At 38.7% G+C, this 19,619-nt stretch overlaps 1 protein-coding gene across 1 annotated transcript in view; it reads right to left on the minus strand.

Annotated features, from left to right (window-relative positions):
• Positions 1-19,619, minus strand: part of NOLC1 (nucleolar and coiled-body phosphoprotein 1) — an 85,425-nt gene that overhangs the window by 58,308 nt on the left and 7,498 nt on the right. Inside the window, exons 2-3 of the mRNA XM_081329588.1 lie at positions 14,937-14,992; positions 12,250-12,374 (exon numbers count right to left, since the gene is read on the minus strand). Coding sequence (XP_081185714.1) covers positions 12,250-12,374; positions 14,937-14,992 — 181 coding nt within the window. The remainder of the gene's footprint in view (positions 1-12,249; positions 12,375-14,936; positions 14,993-19,619) is intronic.

Below are 19,619 nucleotides of genomic sequence, written 5' to 3' on the forward strand. Positions count from 1 at the left end.
AAACACACTATGTAGGAATTTCCATACTATGTATTCTGTAAGAAATTATTATTATTATTATTATTATTATTATTATTATTATTATTATTAACAATAATAACAATAATAACAACAAAACAACAACAAAACAAAACAACAACAACAAAACAACAACAACAACAACAACAACAACAACAACAACAACAATAATAATAATAATAATAATAATAATAATAATAATAATAAGTTGGAAGGGACCTTGAAGGTCATCTAGCCCAAACCGCTGCTTAGGCAGGAAACCCTATACCATTTTGGACAAATGGCTGTCCAGTCTTTTCTTAAAAACTTCCAGTGTTGGAGCATTCACCGCTTCTGGAGTCAGGTTGTTCCACTGGTTAATTGTTCTAACTGTCAGGTAGTTTCTCTTTAGTTCTAGGTTGCTTCTCTCCTTGATTAGTTTCCATCTGTTGCTTCTTGTCCTGCCCTCAGGTGCTTTCGAAAATAGCTCGACTCCCTCTTCTTTGTGGCAGCCCCTCAGATATTGGAACACTGCTATCATGTCACTCCTCATCCTTCTCTTCATTAAACTAGACATACCCAATTCCAGCAGCCGTTCCTTATGTTTTAGCCTCCAGTCCCCTGATCATCTTAGTTGCTCTTCTCTGTACTCTTTCTAGAGTCTCAACATCTTTTTTACTTCGTGACCAAAACTGGATGCAGTATTCCAGGTGTGGCCTTACCAAGGCATTGTAAAGTGGTATTAATACTTCACGTGATTTTGATTCTATCCCTCTGTTAATGCAGTCTAGCACTGTGTTGGCTTTTTTGGCAGCTGCAGCACACTGCTGGCTCATATTTAAGTGATTGTCCACTAGGACACCGAGATCCCTCTCAGTTACTACTATTGAGCAAGATACCACCTATACCAGGGGTAGGCAACCTCGGCTCTTTTATGACTCATGGACTTCAACTCCCAGAATTCTGGGAGTTGAAGTCCATGAGTCATAAAAGAGCCGAGGATGCCTACCCCTGACGTATACCATACCTGTGCATTTGATTTTTCCTGCCTAAATGTAGAATCTTACTTTTTTTCACCATTGAATTTCATTTTGTTAGATAGTGCCCAGTGTTCAAGTCTGTCCAGATCCTCCTGTATCTTAAGACTGTCTTCTGGAGTGTTGGTTATTTCTGCCAGCTTGGTGTCGTCTGCAAATTTGATGAGTTCCCCATCTATCCCCTCGTCCAAATCGTTGAGGAAGATGTTGAAGAGCACTGGGCCTAGTGGGGGCTCTGGGGCACCCCACTACACACTTCCCTCCAGTTCCATTGAGGACCACATACTAAGTACAGCCGGTCAGCCAGCTACGAATCCATCTGGTGGTAATGCTGTCTAACCCACATTTTTCTATCTTATCAAGTAGTAGTTTGTGATCTACTTTATCTTTTTTTTTAATTGAAAAGTTTTACAATACATTTTATCTTTAGCAAAACAAAACCCCTCCCAACCCCCTCCCCTCCCACCCTCTTCCCACTCCCCAACCCTCCCCAACCCCTCCCTCCCTTTCCCCTCCCCCCCGACTTCCCAGAGCTGAGTACAGGGTATAAAAATACAAACAATCATAATCTAACTTATGCAAACAATCCTAAACTATTTAAACTATCGCACTTTAACTCATATAGATAAACTCCAAACGTATATATATCATACCAATAATTATTCAAATGCAAAATAATACTTTTTAGTCCCATATTTGCTCCGTAGTATCTCTCTGTTGCAAATAGTCTTTCAGGTGCACTAAGATCTTTACCATATCCTCGAAATTAAAAACTTTACAGTCCATTCTTCTATAATCAGTAATTTTACCTTTTTACTAGAAATCTTACTGCCATAGTTAAATTCAACATCCATTTAATATCCACCAGGACTTCCGGTGGTAATGCGACGCTGAAGACAGCCATCTCCGGGCTGTCTGCTCCGCAGCTTTGTTGAATCACTGAAAACAGCGCCGATCAGCTGTTTTGGTGATTCGGAAGCCCCCTCCCCAGGAGAAGAGGAGGGGGTGAGGCCCCAGGTAGGGGTTGAGCTCTCCGGGGCCGCCTGAGCTTTAAGCCTGGGTTTGCTCCGGGCTGCGCAGCGTCTCCGTGATTTTTGGAGCAGAGCCAAGCGTTAGCAACCACCCCTGCCAGAAGGAAAGACTCTTGAGTATGAAGACGCAGGCAGAGCGGTACAGGAGGTCAAGGTGAAGTGGACTCTTATCTTTACTCTCTAGCTCAATGGATTTTATGGCTTTAAAGTGAAAGTGCGCAGCAAGTGAAAGTGGGGGAAGATGGCAACGAAAGCCTCCAAAGTTCTTCGGAGTGCGGGGGCTTCCCCGGTGCAACAGACTTCATTGCAAGCTCTGCTTCCTCCTGCACCTGCTCCGGCATTGACGCTTAAGGATTTACAGGATGCCTTCGAAAAGCATTCACAATTAATGTCAGATATGATGGAAAAGCTGGAGGAGAAACTGGAGGAGAAGATGGAAGAAAAGTTTAAAGCAATGAGGGCAGACATCTTGTCTACAATTGAAGGTGTGGCTGTATGTGTGCAATGCTTGGATGAAAAAGTGGAGGATCTTAGTCAAAAGAATTCTATATTAGAAGCAAAAGTACTAGAGAATGAAAATATAAGGGATAAAATGGATGGAGACTTGAGCCTCGTCCAGTACCATCAGATGGAGTTTGCTATCAGAATCAGGGGCTTGAAAGAGAATCCTAAAGAAGATTTAAAGCAGCAGGTCTCTGAGGCTTTGGAAGTGGTACTGGGTCAGTCAGCAGTTGAAATTGAGGGAAGTATAGATAAAATCTTTCGTGTGAACTCATGGATTGCAAGGCAGAGGAAGCTACCTAGAGATGTGGTGGTTTACTTTACAAAGAGAGCAATTAGGGATGAAGTTATTCAAGTTGCTTATGATACTAAGTTTGTGGTTGCTGAGCAAGAAGTTCTGGTCTTAAAAGAGATTCCTCCAAAGATCTTAAGGAGAAGGAAAGATTTTGCCTTTCTAGCACACGAACTTAAGAAATGTGACATCAAGTTTAGATGGGAGATTCCAGTGGGCATGGTGGTGATGCACGAAGGTAAAAGATATCGTCTGGTTACAGTGACTCAGGCACGTGATTTTTACAGTAAAGTTTTAAAAGCAACCCCTCTACCACTTCTGGAATCTGTAAAGGGAAATGGCGAGGGAAAGCCTCAAGATGCTGAAGGAATACAGATAGAGGAGAACGGTGCTGGAGGGGATCAAATTACAGTTTTATCGGCAGCTGTTGGAGAGCAGAGGATAACGCGTGCCGCCTTAAGACGAGTGAGACAAGAGCAAGAGCAAGATCAGCAGAAAGTTATGGAACCTCCAAAGCGTACTTACAGTGAAGCTGTGGGAGGGGCGCGGCCTATGGAAGTTAAAGGGGTCCTGGCAGACGTGCTCCAGAAGCTTCGGGAGGCCAAGAATGGCGATTAAGTTCCTAACCTGGAATGTTAATGGATTAAATTCACCACAGAAGAGAAAGAAAGTTTTTCAATATTTAAAACAATTTAAGACTGATGTTATTTATTTGCAAGAAACGCATATTAGGGTTATGGACCAAAAGTATTTGTTGAACTCAAGGCTGGGCATGCAATTTATTGCTTCTGCAATGAATAAGAAAAATGGAGTGGTTATCTATGTCAAGAGTACTCTGACAGCGGAACTAATTGAAGTAGATAAACAAGGAAGATATGTTATGATAGATTTGCTGCTAGAAGGCAAAAAAACGCTTTTAGTTGGACTGTATGCTCCTAATCAACAACAAAGTGATTTTTTTAGTTTACTACATACAAAGATTACCCAGTTGGATTATAAATCTTTTATTTTTATGGGAGATTGGAATGGTGTCCTGGATGTACAGCTGGATAAAGCTGGTTTCTTTAAGCGTTCCCCGAGTCATGCTAGATTGCCTAAAGCTTTTTTTGAAATGAAGGACCTGGAATTGCGAGACATTTGGCGAGATACACACTTACATGAAAAGGATTATACTTTTTTTTCTGATAGACATCAATCTTTTTCTAGGATTGATTTTATATTATTGACTAATGATTTTTTTTCTAGGACTAAGAAGATAAAGATTTGTGCAAGAACTATATCTGACCATAGTCCAGTCTGGTTAGAGATCAATAAGGACAATAGAAATAGGCGCTCCTGGCGCGTAAATGAGAATTTGTTTAGAAATCAGAGAAATGTGGAAGAATGTAAAAAGCAGATGAAGGATTTTTTTGAAATTAATATGAATAAGGATACCTCTATGAACATGGTTTGGGATGCTAGCAAAGCCTATATGAGAGGGGTGTTAATATATATGAATAATAAATATAGACGTAATTTGGAAGTTAGAAGGAAAGAACTGGAGAATGAAATCAGGGAAAAAGAAAAGGCCCTAATTTTGAATCCATCAGATGTGAAGATTAAGGAGGTCATTAACCTGCTAAGAGGACAATTTGATAAGTTGATGGCTGATCAGGTGGCAACTAACCTACGGTTTGCTAGGCATAATACTTTTTGCAATGCCAATAAACCAGGTAGGTGGTTAGCCTACAGGTTAAGGAAAAAACAAAGGGCTTCTAATATAGATAAAATTGAATACAAAGGAAAGGTTGTGTTTCAACAGGATCTTATCAAGGAAGCCTTTGTGGATTTTTATTCCAAATTATATGTTAAGGAGAAGATTAATGAAACAGATATTGATGTATATTTAAAGAATGCTAGCATCCCGGTTCTTACACAAGAACAAAAGGAGGAGATTAATCAATTGATAACAGAAGAAGAAATTCTTTTAGCAATTAAGGAATTGAAGGTGGACAAAGCGCCAGGTACAGATGGTCTGACCGCGGTCTACTACAAAAATTTACAATTGGAGTTGATAAAGCCATTAAGGGAATTGTTTCAGACAATTCAGAGGGGGGGAAGGGTGCCTCCGTCTTGGAGAACTGCTTTTATCTCTTTGATTCCGAAGGAAGATCAAGATGCTACTCAAGTAAAAAACCAATATCACTTTAAAATACAGACTACAAGATATTTGCTAAGGTGTTAGCTAACAGATTGATGAGGGTTCTGCAACAGATGATTCATGGGGATCAAACTGGGTTTATTAGTGGTAGACAAATGAAAAATAATGTGAGGCATATAGTTGATGTGGTGGAGTTTTTGGAAAGGAACAACCAGATCCCTGCGGCGCTAATGTTTTTAGATGCTGAAAAAGCTTTTGATCAATTGGATTGGCAATTTCTGATGAAAGTTTTAGATAAAATGAATTTTGGGGATAAATTTTTACAACCAATTAGGGCATTATATCAAAAACAAACTGCCCGAATAATAGTTAACAATAGCCTGACTGAAGTATGCAATATTGAGAAGGGCACAAGACAAGGGTGTCCGTTATCACCTTTATTATTTGTTTTAACATTGGAGATATTATTGATAAAAATACGGAACTCGGAAAAAATTAAGGGTATTCAAATTAGAGATCAGGATTATAGATTGAGGGCGTTTGCAGATGATCTGGTTGTTACGGTGACCCAGCCAGAAAACTCTGTTGTGGACCTGATGGAGATAATAATGCAATATGGGAAGGTTTCTGGATTTAAGGTTAACGTACAAAAAACAAAAATTTTGGCCAAAAATATGACAGCACCGCAAAAGGCCCTTTTAGAAGGCTTAACTGGATTTGTGATTGTTAAAAGGGTTAAATATTTGGGGGTGTATTTGTCACCCTCCAATGCAAAGTTATATAAAAATAATTATGAAAAGTTATGGGGAAAAATTCAAAAAGAATTGGAGAGCTGGGAAAAACTGCAATTGTCTTTGCTGGGAAGAATTGCAGCAGTGAAAATGAATGTCCTGCCTAAATTTTTATTTTTATTTCAAATGATACCGGTCCTTAAAAAAGACTCTAATTTGGAAGAATGGCAACGAGGTATCAATAAATTTGTGTGGGCAGGGAAAAGGCCACGAGTTAAACTTAAGATTATGCAGGATACTCGTGAAAGAGGTGGTCTTAAAATGCCTAATCTTAAATTATATTATGAAGCTGCTGCGTTGTCAGGAATAAGTGACTGGATTAATTTGACACAAGGGAGATTATTAAATCTTGAGGGCCACGACTTGTTATTTGGCTGGCATGCATATTTGTTGTATGATAAGAAGGTAGATAATGTGTTTAAAGTGCATATTTTAAGACAGGCATTGTTGAGAGTTTGGAAGAAGTATAGACATAAGTTAGACTACAAGATGCCGTTGTGGGCAATTCCGAAACATGCAATAGAAAACATAAATGTTGGCTTCAAACATGATGTGACTACGTATAAGGAGATCTTAAGTTTGGAAAGGAACGTCTGGTATTTGAAGCCGTACAATCTCTTGCGAGATGAGAAGATCGTCCAAACTTGGTTTCAATATACTCAATTACGTGCCAGGTGGAAAGAAGATCAGAAAATTGGTTTCTCAATGACTGATGAAAATTTGATAAAGCAAATTAGAAACCAGGGTCCAGCACATATCAAACGGATTTATCTTGCATTGATAGATATTGACTCAGAAACAGAACTTGTTAAAGACTGTATGATAAAATGGGCCCAGAATATTCAAGAAGTTATTACAATGGACACGTGGGAAAAGATTTGGGTGAGGAACGTAAAATTTACGCAAGCCCAAAACCTAAGAGAGAACTTTTATAAAATGTTTTATAGATGGCATTTAGATCCTAAAAAGCTTGCAAGTATGTATCCGAATTATCAACCTAAATGTTGGAGGTGTGGTGGCGAAGATGCAACGTATTTTCATATATGGTGGACCTGCAAAAAGGTTAAGGCTTTTTGGATAAAAATTTGGTGGAATATGCAGAAGATCTTCAAGCAAAGGATAAAGTTTTGTCTGCAATTGTTTTTATTGGGCATAATTACAGATGCTACTGTTGTGGACATTAAGTTGATGTTGAACTTAATCACAGCAGCAAGACTCTTAATAGGTCAATATTGAAAAAAGGAGGAACTGCCGACTATAGAAGAATGGACTCTAAAGGTTTCTGACCTGGCGGAAATGGCAAAGATTTCGGCTTACTTGAAAGATCACTCGCAAGAACGTTATATTATGGAGTGGAAAAAGTGGATTGATTATATCCAGAACAAGTATGGGACTAAAAAGTTTCATTTAGCATTTGAATAAGTTTTCTTTTCTTTTCTTTTTTCTTTTTATATGTAATATTAGTATTGCTTGTAGTCATTTCATATGAGATAGAGGGCGATAGAATTAATAGTTTATTGTTGTTAGCATATGGATGTTTATGATTGTTCTTTGTTTTTATACCTTGTACTTAGCTCTGGGAAGTCGGGGGGGGGGGGAGGGGGGAAGGGGGGGGAGGGATAGGGAGGGTTAGGTAGGGGTGGGGGGAGGGGGGGATTGTTAAAGATAAAATGTACTGTAAAACTTTTCAATAAAAAAAAATATCCACCACAATAATATCAATAATACCCAATAAGAACAATCACAGACAAAACAATTTTATATCAATTATTAAAAACTATTCTTCTTTCCAACTGGGCTTTAAATTTCCATACTAAAACCAAGTTTATACAACCTTTCCTTCTCCTAATATATTATACAGCTTAAAGTACCATACAATACTTTCCAAACTTAAAATTTTTTATATAGTCACATCATTCTTATATTTTCTATTACATGTTTCATTATTACCCATAAAGATATTACAAGTTAACTTTCATCTATAATTTTTCCCAAAGTTGCACCAGAGCATATCACAAAGTATATACCTAGAACACAATATCCACCTTATCACACCATAAATATACATACCAACCAAATAGCAAATCATAACCTACAAAATAACAGTAAGCACTACTACAAATCTTCCCAATTAAATTTTCATAATCATCTTAAAACTAAAGCAACATAAAATATTACAACACATAGTTATTTTATAAGGGTGAAAAATATATCCCCAAATATTTAGCCCTTCTAACAATTTCAATTCCCATAATCCTTATTACATTATTATCTCCTGCAGTTATGCAACTAAATTTTCAGGCTTGGTTCATTCGTCTAGAAGCAGCACGCCTCTTCCAATTTCTGGCCTCCTCCAGTGATACTGAAATTTGAAATTTGATCCACTCCTGTAACTGTCTGTATTATTCCTTCAGCACCTTGTAGATTCTCTCTGTATCGTTGAGACTCTCTCTCACCTTTCTTCTTTGTAGATTCCAAAAATGGTATGGGGGCTGCTTTTAAAACATTACTGTAGAAATCGCGTGCCTGAATCACCGTAGTAAAACGATGCTTCGTACCTTCATAGGACACCACCATACCCACTGGTATCTGCCATCTAAACTTGATATCACGTCATCTCAATTCTTGTGTCAAAAAAGCAAATTCCTTCCTTTTTCTTAAAATTCTTGGAGGGATCTCTTTTAAAATCAAAACTTTTTGCTCAGCAATTACAAAATCAATGTTGCAGGAGACCTGGATAACTTCATTTCTAATCATTCTCTTTGTAAAATAAACCACCACATCTCTGGGTAATTTCCTTTGTCTTGCAATCCAAGAATTAACACGAAAAATTTTATCTATATCTTCCATTATTTCATCTGCTGGTCGTCCCAGCACCCCTTCCAGAGCCTCAGAAACCATTTTCTTCAAATTTTCTTTAGGATTTTCTTTTAGGCCTCTAATCCTTAAAGCAAACTCCATCTGATAATACTGTGTCGAGGTCAAATCACAATCAATTTTCTCTACCACATTTTCAGTTTCTGTCATTTTTGCTTCCAGTCTAATATCATTTTGACTGAGATCTTCCACTCTTTCATCCAAATTCTCAATACATATAGCCATGCCTTGCAATGCAGATAAAATGTCTGCTCTCATTTCTGTTAATTTCTCTGTAATCTTTTCATCCATAACCTTAGCTAGTTTTTCTGTTAACTTCTCCTCCAACGTTTTGTCCATTATCTCAGCAAATTGTTGCATTTGCTTTTCCATAGTCTCTTGCAGCACATTCTGCAAATCTTTTACTGTAAGGGCTGATGCAAATACGGGTGCAGGGGACAATAACGCTTGCAACAAAGATTGCTGCACCAGAGCAGGAACTTTAGAAGATATAGCCGCCATTTTCACCCACTATTGTTAGCTACGCACTTCCACTTACGAGCTCAGCAAAGTCCATTGAGTTAAAGATCAAAAGACCATCTTCACCAAAATCTCCTGCATTGCTCTGCCTGCGTCCTTGTTCTCTAAAGTTCTTTCTTGCTAGCAGGGATGGTTGCGAACGCCCTGTTCTGCTCCAAAAAACCCGGAGCAGAGGCGCCTTGCCATCCGGAAGTCCATGTGATCTACTTTATCAAATGCCTTACTGAAGTCAAAGTAAATTATATCCACAGCATTTCTCTGATCCACTAATTTTGTCACTTGGTCAAAGAATGCAATAAGGTTTGTCTGGCATGATCTGTTTTTGACAAACCCATGTTGGCTTTTAGTAATGACTTTGTTTGCCTCTAGGAGCTCGCTGATTTGTTGTTTGATTTTCTTTTCCAGAATCTTCCCAGGTATTGAGGTCAGGCTGATAGGTCTGTAATTTCCTGAATCCATTTTTCCCCTTTTTCGAAGATGGGAACTACATTGGCTCTTTTCCAGTCTTCTGGTAGTTCTCCAGTGCTCCAGGATCTTTGAAAAATATAGCTCAGTGTTTCTGAGATCACATCTGCCAGTTCCTTGAGAACCTTGAGGTGTAACCCATCTGGTCCTGGTGATCTGAACACATCTAGGCTGGGCAGGTGCTCACCATTTTCTTGCCTATCTTAACTTGTGTTTCTATTCTGTTTTTATGGCACTATTTTTGATAGGTTGGTCTGTTTTTCCCTTTGTGTAAAGACAGATGCAAAAAACAAGTTAAATAGTTCTGCTTTCTCCCTGTTGCTTGTCACCTTCTTGCCACTCTCACCCACTAATGGACCAATCATTTCCTTAACTTTTTTCTTGTTTTTTACATGTTGAAAGAAGCTTTTTGTTATTTTTGACTTTGGTCACAAGCCTTAGTTCATTTTAAGCCTTAACTTTCCTCATTTCATCTTTGCAGGCTCGGGCTATTTGCTGATATTTTGACTTAGTTATGTGCTCCTCTTCCCACTTATCAGAGAGTTCTTTATGAAGCCATGCTGGTTTCTTTTGAGAGCTGTTATTTTTCCTCTTTGTTGGTATTGTGCTAGACTGGGCTTGTATTATCTCACTTTTCAAAATTTCCCAAGCTTCTTGAGTTGTTTTCCCCTTGAGGATTCTCATCCATGGAATCCTTCCAAAGCTCTCACTAAGTTTATTGAAATTTGCTCTCTTGAAGTCCAAGACTCTAACTATATTCTATTGCTTGTGGTTCCATGTTGAATTCCAATATTGCATGATCACTTCCTCCCAAGGTTCCTGTGGCTTCAACACTTTCTATCATTTCATCTCTGTTAGTGAGAATTAAATCCAATATGGCTAATCCCCTAGCTCCCTTCTCTACTTTTTGGGTGACAAAGTTGTCTGCTAGGTTTGTCAGGAATCTGTTTGATCTTCCACTTGGTGCAGAGTTTGTCTCCCAGTTGATGTCAGGGTAGTTACTAAAGTCCATTACTATTGTGATGTGCTTCCTACATACCTTAGTTAGCTGACTAGCAAAAAATTCATCTATTTCCTCTGTTTGGTTGGGTGGCCTATAGTATACACCTATGGCAATGTCATTTCCCCCCCCCCTTTTATTTTGACCCAAATGCATTCAAGGTAATTTTCATCATTGTTGTGCTCTATTTCTGTAGATATGTAGTTATTTCTTATATAGAGAGCAACTCCACCCCTTTTATTTGGTCTGTTTCTTTTGAATAATTTAAATCCCTCTAGCTGTGTGTTCCATTTGTGGGTTTCATCCCACCATGTTTCCGTAATGGCAACAATATCACATCTGCCCTCAAATGGGTTATTGAAGTTCTCTAAACATGCTATCTTCCTGCAAGCATTGTATTACCAGGTTTCACTAATATCATCAGTTTATGTGGGTGGGGAAGGAAGTGGAATTTCCTGGATATTTTTATGAGGTAGCCTTGCCCTTAATAGCTTTTTAGGTGGTACTGGATCTTGATTGCTCGTTTGTTTGGATGCTCGTTAATAGGTGTAAGAGTGTGTTTAGGTCTGATTGCTTCTTTCCTTGACTTTTGGTTGGTCCCTTTCTTGAACATCCTCAGATGGAATCTCAGATCTCCCATCTTCAGTTTCTACGCTTTGCTGGCATCTTGTCATAAAGTGCAAGGGGGGAGAAGGGGAAAATGGAATGTAGAAAATAGAGATGAGAGGGAAGGAGGGTGACAGCCTTCACAGAAACCAGAGATGTGAGAACTAGCATATACCAGTCTTCAAGGACACCTGGCTGGGAATAGAATGTGAAAAAAACTGCTTCATAGTGCCAACAATCTATCTCATTCCCAAAACATTTAAACAGCATGCAATTGTATGGAAATGGACTAATCAAAGGGGGAGGACCAGGGGAAGGGGAAAAACATAATGTTTTGCATGAGAATCTTCAGATCTAGCCTTTCTTTTGCTGCCAGCACTTAACCTTAGTAAAATAACTATCGCTTCAACCAAATGGAGTTGAGGGTTTTTATTTCCTAGGGTTCTGAACTTGAGTTTATCTAAACAGACCTGCTAATTTTATTTTTATTTTATTTTTATTTTAATCCCATTTATATCCCGCCCTTCTCCGAAGACTCAGGGCGGCTTACAATTTAAGCACAAACCAATGTGCTTAGCAATATGATGGCTTCTCAAAGTATCATACCTGAAGAAATTCTCTTGCATTTCTAGATCTGGTTTTGAGCTATCTAGAGTTTCTCAACTGAAATTGTAGCTGAATTTATGTAGACTGAAATAAATACTTTTGGATGCATTCTGACAATTGAAAGACTTGATAAAAATTCCATAATGGTAAACAAGTATCTGCTATGTTACTGTTGAAACTCCATTCTCTGAGTTAAAAGGGGAATCAATTTATGTGACATTTTATCAGTAATATAACAAACTACTCTGAAAAATAAATTGTTATACACAGCCATATCATTGAGGCAATAAATTAAAATTTACTATTACCTTCAAGAATACAAAGAGGGCAAATACCTTTTAATCAAGCATGAAAGATTACACTAAGACATAAACCAGCAAGCCTCACCTTGTTTTTTGACTGGAGGAATTTCATTTTCACTGGAACTTTCGTATCTAGATAATGATTCTTTCTCTGTCTTCTTTGCAGGAGACTCATTTGCCAATGCTCGCTGTTTTTTGGCAATAGGTGATCTGAATGGATGGGTGAGTGAGAATCACTATTCCATATTCCAAATTGGAATGTTCAGAAGACATAAGATGTAGCTAGTGTGTGATGGTAAACATAGCTGGGCATATCCGATGACTAAAAAAGAGACCATCTTATCCTCCAATACAGAAGGTGGGGGAAAATGAAAACATTTATCTTAATATCCAGTCAAGAAGCTTTAATTATATTTATAGCATTTCTATCTCAATTTGTAATTAAAAACAATCCCTAAGGGCCCATTTGAAACATTCATAATGCCTGCAGTAATAATGCAGTTACTGCTGGCATCTTATTAACCTATGAAATGAATATTTTTGGAAGAACAAAGTTTATTAATATTAAAGGAGTACAGAATAATTTAGTATAAAATGCAACTACTAGTAAATATCTCCACAACCTTTATATAGTACAAGTGAAGCATGTCTCATTTATTTACAAATATATGTGCCTCTATAACATACAGCTACTAGCAGATAAACTCATTAAGTTATATATAGATACTTCACAATTTACAACAATTGGGACTAACATTTTCATCGCTAAACAATGCAGTTGTAAAGGATAAATCAGGTTATTATTAGTTAACTGGATACCATGGCTGTTTGGGGAGGCAACGTCCTTCTGGCTTCTCACAACCAAAGACAGTGGGGAAGCTAGCAGGAAGTTGTAAGCAAGTAGATAGGTAAATGACTGCTGCCAGGTGGGGGAGAAAATAAAATGGTGTGCAAGAGGTGTGGCAAAGGTCTGGGAGGATGCAAGGAAGTGCACTAAATGTCACAGGGGGAGGATGCACAGGGTTCAGATGTGGGGAGAAATGGGGAGTGCACAAGGGTAAGCAAGAGCACAGTGCAGATCAGGGAATATGTGCAAGGGAGGTGCAAGGGGGTACACGAGAGATGCAGATTGGGGGAACATACAAGGGTATGTATGAAAGGTGTAGTAGATGAAAGATGCATAATGAGGGTCGGCGGAGTGCTGTGGGTGTGCAAAAGGGCCAGAATGATGAGGCACAGAGAGGCTGGGAAGACAGTGTATGGGTGAGAGGGGACTGACTCAACAACTTGAAACTTTACTGGCTGGCTCCGACTTTCTAGGGAAGATTACAAATGTGATTGTAGGGTGCTGTCTCATAAGTTCAAACTGGTTGCCAAATCCACAAATCATATGACTGCTGGGATGGCTGGAACTCTGAGACTTCTCCTAATCACCATTTGTTCAGTGCTGTTATAACCTTAGTCACTGAAAAAATGGCCATGCATTAAGCGTAACAAATGCATTTTACTCAACTACAAAGATGTGTAAAACATTTTGTGAGTAGAGCATACCTTGCCCTTGCCTGGACAATTGTTTTGTTTGGACCCAGAACCCACAGGTTTTTTTTCTTGTCCAAATATGTGATGCAGAGGCAACAATACCAAGATAGAAAAGGAGCTGGGATAATCAAAAGCAAGGTAGATGAAACAGTCAGGTTACTTTTGTTGCACTCGAATTCAAGCATGGTAGCAGCAGGAAAAAACAGCATTGGGAGTAGGGAAGGTGTAGGTTGAGAACACAGTGTATCAGTTAAAAAAATAGAAACAAATAGGTTGAGACAACTGGGGAAAGAAGCAGGCCAAAGGCTAAGCTAGGAGCATAGCAGTTACACCAGGGGTGTCAAACTCAATTTCATTGAGGGCCGCATCAGCATTGCGGTTGCCCTCAAGGGGCCGGGTGGGTATGGCCAGGGTGGGCATGGCCTACTGGGTGGGCGTGGCTAGAGTGCATATGGCCTACTGGGTGGGCATGGCCAGCTCTACATCGTTCACATCAAGGGTGCCTATGGGGGCCTGGGCAGGAGTGGGACAGATCTGAGGGTCTCTGGCAGGAGAGTCTCTGGGCCAGGGCTAAGGCAGTGGGGGCCGTTCCCTCATTGTTTCCAGGATGGCTTCGCGGGCCACATGAAACCACTTTGCGGGCCAGATCCGCCCCCCGGGCCTTGTGTTTGACATGTCTGAGTTACAGGAAAAAAAGATAATGGGATTATTCATTCTGGAAGATTTTGCTGTAGTCAAAACCTGAAGAGCCATATAATTCCAAATTTTGGTTCAGCTACAATCCTGTTAAACCCCAAGCGACAATATATTCCATGTTTTGCTAGCTTTTATTCCATGTAACTGCTTATGGGGAAGTGATCTTGCCCCAACTGTGGCATCCTTCTGTAGCTATATAATATGGGAAAGCTGCAAAGGGATGCAACAGTTGGGGCAACATCACTGTATTCACTGCCAATTGTAAAATGAACAGGGTAAATCACACGTGAATTTGTTCTCTGGTTTCAGAGAGCGTGCTATTAGAAACAAGTTTTAGAACAAATATCATATGTTCCCCGTCTTCTAGGATTGGTGAGATAACTGTTGCCAACTTTCAGCCAATTATTACTAGTTTCATATACATCCACTGCAGAAAGATTAAAGCTCACGGCAAATTACTGACTAAAAATTAAGCTAGCCAACTAAATTGTTTAAAACAGAAAGATATAACCTTTTCCCTGAAGGGAAGCCACTTACTTTAGCCAATAATTGAAGATATCAAGGAGAGTAGCAGCATTTGGATCTTGCTCAGTCTACAAGAGAATCATGAAGAAAATGAAGATTGGAAAAAAAATTAAGATAAATCATATTTTTGACAGTGATTGAAAAGTTCAGGTTAGAGATAGATATAACAGTCCTGTCATCTTGCAAACATCCTATGTCATGAGTACAGAGCTGTTACACAAAGCATTCTCCTCACAAATACAGGTGGTTCTCAACTTACAACAGTTCACTTAGTGATCGTTTGAAGTTACAATGGCACTTGAAAAAGTGACATGACCATTTTACTTATGACCGTTGTGGTAGCCCCATGGTCATGTGATTTACATTTGGATGTTTGACAACTGACTCACATTTATGATGGTTGCAGCATCCTGGGGTCATGTGGTCCCCTTTTGCGACCTTCTGACAAGCAAACTCAATGGGGAAACCAGATTCACTTAACAACTGCAATCATTCACTTAACAAATGTGGCAAAAGTCATAAAATGGAGCAAAACTCATTTCATAAATTTCTCACTTAGCAACAGAAATTTTGGGCTCAATTGTGATCATAAGTTGAGGACTACCTTTAGTGCATTTAACAATAAAATAATTCAGCTACTTGAAGGCCACCAGTTTTTCAAGCACTGATAAAATGCTTCTAAACAGACCACGTTATAATTTGTTTGATTTACTAAATTAAAAGCATCAGTATTGTTATTACTGGTAATATTACCAGTAGAAAGAACACTTAAAATACTTGATTGGAAGAAATAAAATTACTTCTAGGTTTTCTTTTTAAATTAAGTTTTAAAAGTAAAGATTTACCTATTTAGTGAATATTGTTTTCTATATAAGCTTTTTAAGAACCTTATAACAGTAGTACAGAAACTAAGATATACAAGTAATATACAATATAGTATTAATGGCAGTACAGGTAGTCCTCAACTTAAAACAGTTTATTTGGTTACTGTTCAATGTTACTGAAAAAAGTGACATGACTGTTTTTCACACAATCATTGCAGCATCCTCATGGTCAAATGATCAAAATTCAGATGCTTGGCAACTGACTCACATTTATTATGGCTGCAGTGTCCTGGTGTCATGTGATCACGTTTTGCAACCTTCTGACAAAGTCAACGGGGAAACCAGTTTCAATTGAACAACCGTGTTACTAATTTACCCACAGCAGTGATTCACTTAACAACTGTGGCAAGAAAAGTCATAAAATGGAAGCTAAGGGAAATGGGGTTTTTGGTTTGCCAGAATGGGTTTTATATTATCAAGCATCAGTGCTAACATGGGTAAAAGAATGGATAACTCTCAGAAATAAAAGATTGCTGTACTTGGAGGGACATGACCTACAACTTGGTTGGCATGCTTTTTTATGGTAAAGAAAAAATAAAATATATAAATACTTCCAAAACCACTATATTAGAAATGCACTATTATTAACATGGAAAAAAATGTAAGATCTATTTGAAAATTCCAGGATGGCTCTCAACAATGTAAGCATTTGTACACCCAAATCTAGTCCGTCTCGATAAAATATGGACATATAATAATATTCTAAATTCTGAAGGGAACTTAAAATCTAGACAAGAGATGGAAAATCAGGGCATCAATTTAACATGGTGGTCATATTAACAAATGCAAGTGAGATATGATAAAGATATTAAACAGTATGGAATTTACAAAGAGCAGGCTACAGTTGCAAGAAAAAGTATGTGAACCCTTTGGGATTACGTGGCGTTTTGCATGAATTAGCCATAAAATGCGCTCTAAACGTCATGTAAGTCACAACAATAGAAAAACACAGTCTGCTTAAAATAATACTACACAAACATTAGCTGTTCTCATGTTTTAATTGAACATAAGATGGAAACATTCACAGTGCAGGGTGGAAAAAGTATGTGAACCTTTGGATTTAATAACTGGTTGACCCTCCTTTGGCAGCAATAACCTCAACCAAACGTTTCCTGTAGTTGCAGATCAGACCTGCACAACGATCTGAAGTAATTTTGGACCACTCCTCTTCACAAAACTGTTTCAGTGTAGCAATATTCTTGGGATGTCTGCTGTGAATCGCTCTCTTAAGGTCATGCCACAGCATTTCAATCGGGTTGAGGTCAGGACTCTGACTGGGCCACTCCAGAAGGCATATTCTGTTCTGTTGAAGCCATTGTTTTGTTGAATTACTTGTATGGTTTGGGTCATTGCCCTGTTGCATCACCTATCCTCTGCGGAGCTTCAGTTGGCGGACAGATGGTTGTACGTTTTCCTGCAAAATATCCTGATAAACTCTGGAATTCATTTTCCCATCAATGACAACAATCCGTCCAGGCCCTGAGGCAGCAAAGCAGCCCCAAACCACGATGCTCCCTCCGCCATGTTTTACAGTGGGGATGAGGTTTTGATGTTGGTGTGCTGTGCCTTTTTTTCTCCACACATAGTGTTATGTGTTTTTCCCAAACAACTCAATTTTGGTTTCATCTGTCTACGGTATATTTTGCCAGTAGTGCTGTGGAACATCCAGGTGCTCTGTTGCAAACTTTTTTTGAACAGCAATGGCTTCCTCCGTGGTGTCCTCCCATGTACTCCATTCTTGTTTAGTGTTTTCCTTATTGTAGATGTGTCAACAAAAATGTTAGCATGTGCAAGAGATTTCTGTAGGTTTTTAGCTGACACTCTAGGATTCTTTTTTACCTCATTAAGTATTATGCGCTGTGCTCTTGCAGTCATTTTTACAGGACGACCACGCCTAGGGAGAGTAGCAACAGTGCTAAACTTTTTCCATTTGTAGACAGTCTGTCTTACTGTGGACACATGAACATCAAGGCTTTTGGAGATACTTTTGTAACCCTTTCCAGCTTCATGCAAGTCAACAATTCTTGATCGTAGGTCTTCTGAGAGCTCTTTTCTGCGAGGCATGGTTCACATCAGATAGTGCTTCTTGAGACCAGTAAACCCAAAACAGGTGTGTGTTTTTAAAGGGCAGGACAGCTGTCAGCAACACATCCAAGATCACACTGATTGGAGTCAAAGTTGGCTCACTCCTGGCTCCAATTAGCTCTTGGAGAAGTCATTAGGCTAGGGGTTCACATACTTTTTCCACCCTGCACTGTGAATGTTTCCATCTTATGTTCAATTAAAACATGAGAACAGCTAATGTTTGTGTAGTATTATTTTAAGCAGTGTTTTTCTATTATTGTGACTTACATGTTTACAGCATATTTTATGGCCAATTCATGCAAAACTCCACGTAATCCCAAAGGGTTCACATACTTTTTCTTGCAACTGTATGTTTGACCAGACATTACTATCTTCTTGTTAGAACCCATTTCCTATTGGGGGGGGTTGGATCTGTCCTTTTCTGGTTTGTATCTGTGAGTTCTGTCATTCTCCTGAGGGGGAAGGCCCTTTGGGATGCCTTATTTCTCCTTTTGTTTAGCTACAATGTATCCTCTCTGCCTTTTCTTTCTGCTTGCTCTTTGAACTGTTTTCCCTTGATGTCAACCTGGGGTGAGCAAGGAATGTGCCTCTGACCATCTGGCTTATCTCTCGGGGAAGAGAAAGGTGTGAAAACCCAACAATGTATTCACAGGCATGGGAATGGACTACGTTATCAGCCCCCATTCCCACAGTGGACTTAACACCTGGGGATTGGCTCATTTGAACTGACCTGATGAACTACTGGGGTGGAGTTTGTTTGAGGCTGTTTTAACCTATTGATCTGAGCGGGAAACCCTCAGATCCTGCTTTCCATGCCTGCTATCAGCTTCTCCTAATAAAAGTTCCTTTTGGAATGAAACTGTTCCAAGAATCCTGTTTTCTTGGGATGAGGTTTTGAAGTGGGTCCTTACACTTCTGATGAAAAGTTAATTAAAAAAATGTACAATTTCTTATTAAATCTGAAAATGGAAGATGAACAGGTAAAAGAAACAATGATAGTATGGCAAAGAATTTTGGATATAATATAGACTTAGAGAAGTGGCAAAGTTTGTGGGAAAGAAACTATAAATTGACAATATCAGCCTCCTATAAAGAAAACCTATAAAAAATGTTCTACAGATGGCACTTGCCACCAAGATTAGCAAAAATGTTTAAAAATATGTCAGAGAAATGTTGGAAATGTAAACATAAACCAGGTACTTATTACCATAAGATAGAAGTAAATGAAAGGTCTTCAAAAATTTTAATATTGAAAGAGAAATTTAAAACTGAATATGCTCCAATGGAAATTTACTAGGTGAACAGAGAAGATGAGAACCAGGAAAGGAGAGCACAAAGAAATGATGTTAAGTGAAACACGTAGGCAAAAATTAGCTGTGTCTTAAGAGTGGGAAAGGACATATGCAAGAAGCAATGACTAAGAACCATGAAGAGATGAAGAAAGAGATAGGTCAAGTGAGAAATGATACTGGTGGAAAAAATACAAGCGATTGATGGTAAATTTGAAGTGATCCCACAACAATTAATAAAAAATGAGCAAAGATTACAGGAAATGGAAGTAAGAATGGAGAAGGAGGAGAAGAAAGTGGAGGACTTAAGTGAAACACTAATCTGGGCGAACAGAGAGCTTGAAACAACAGTGATCTTCCTGGAAGCGGAGAAAGCCGCCCACTATCTGTGCTTTCAAAATGTTAAGGAAAAAAAAGGTGAAGACTTGCCAGACATG

This window comes from Vipera berus (assembly GCF_964194415.1).
Source record: "Vipera berus genome assembly, chromosome: 5".
Classification (NCBI taxonomy): Eukaryota; Metazoa; Chordata; class Lepidosauria; order Squamata; family Viperidae; genus Vipera; species Vipera berus.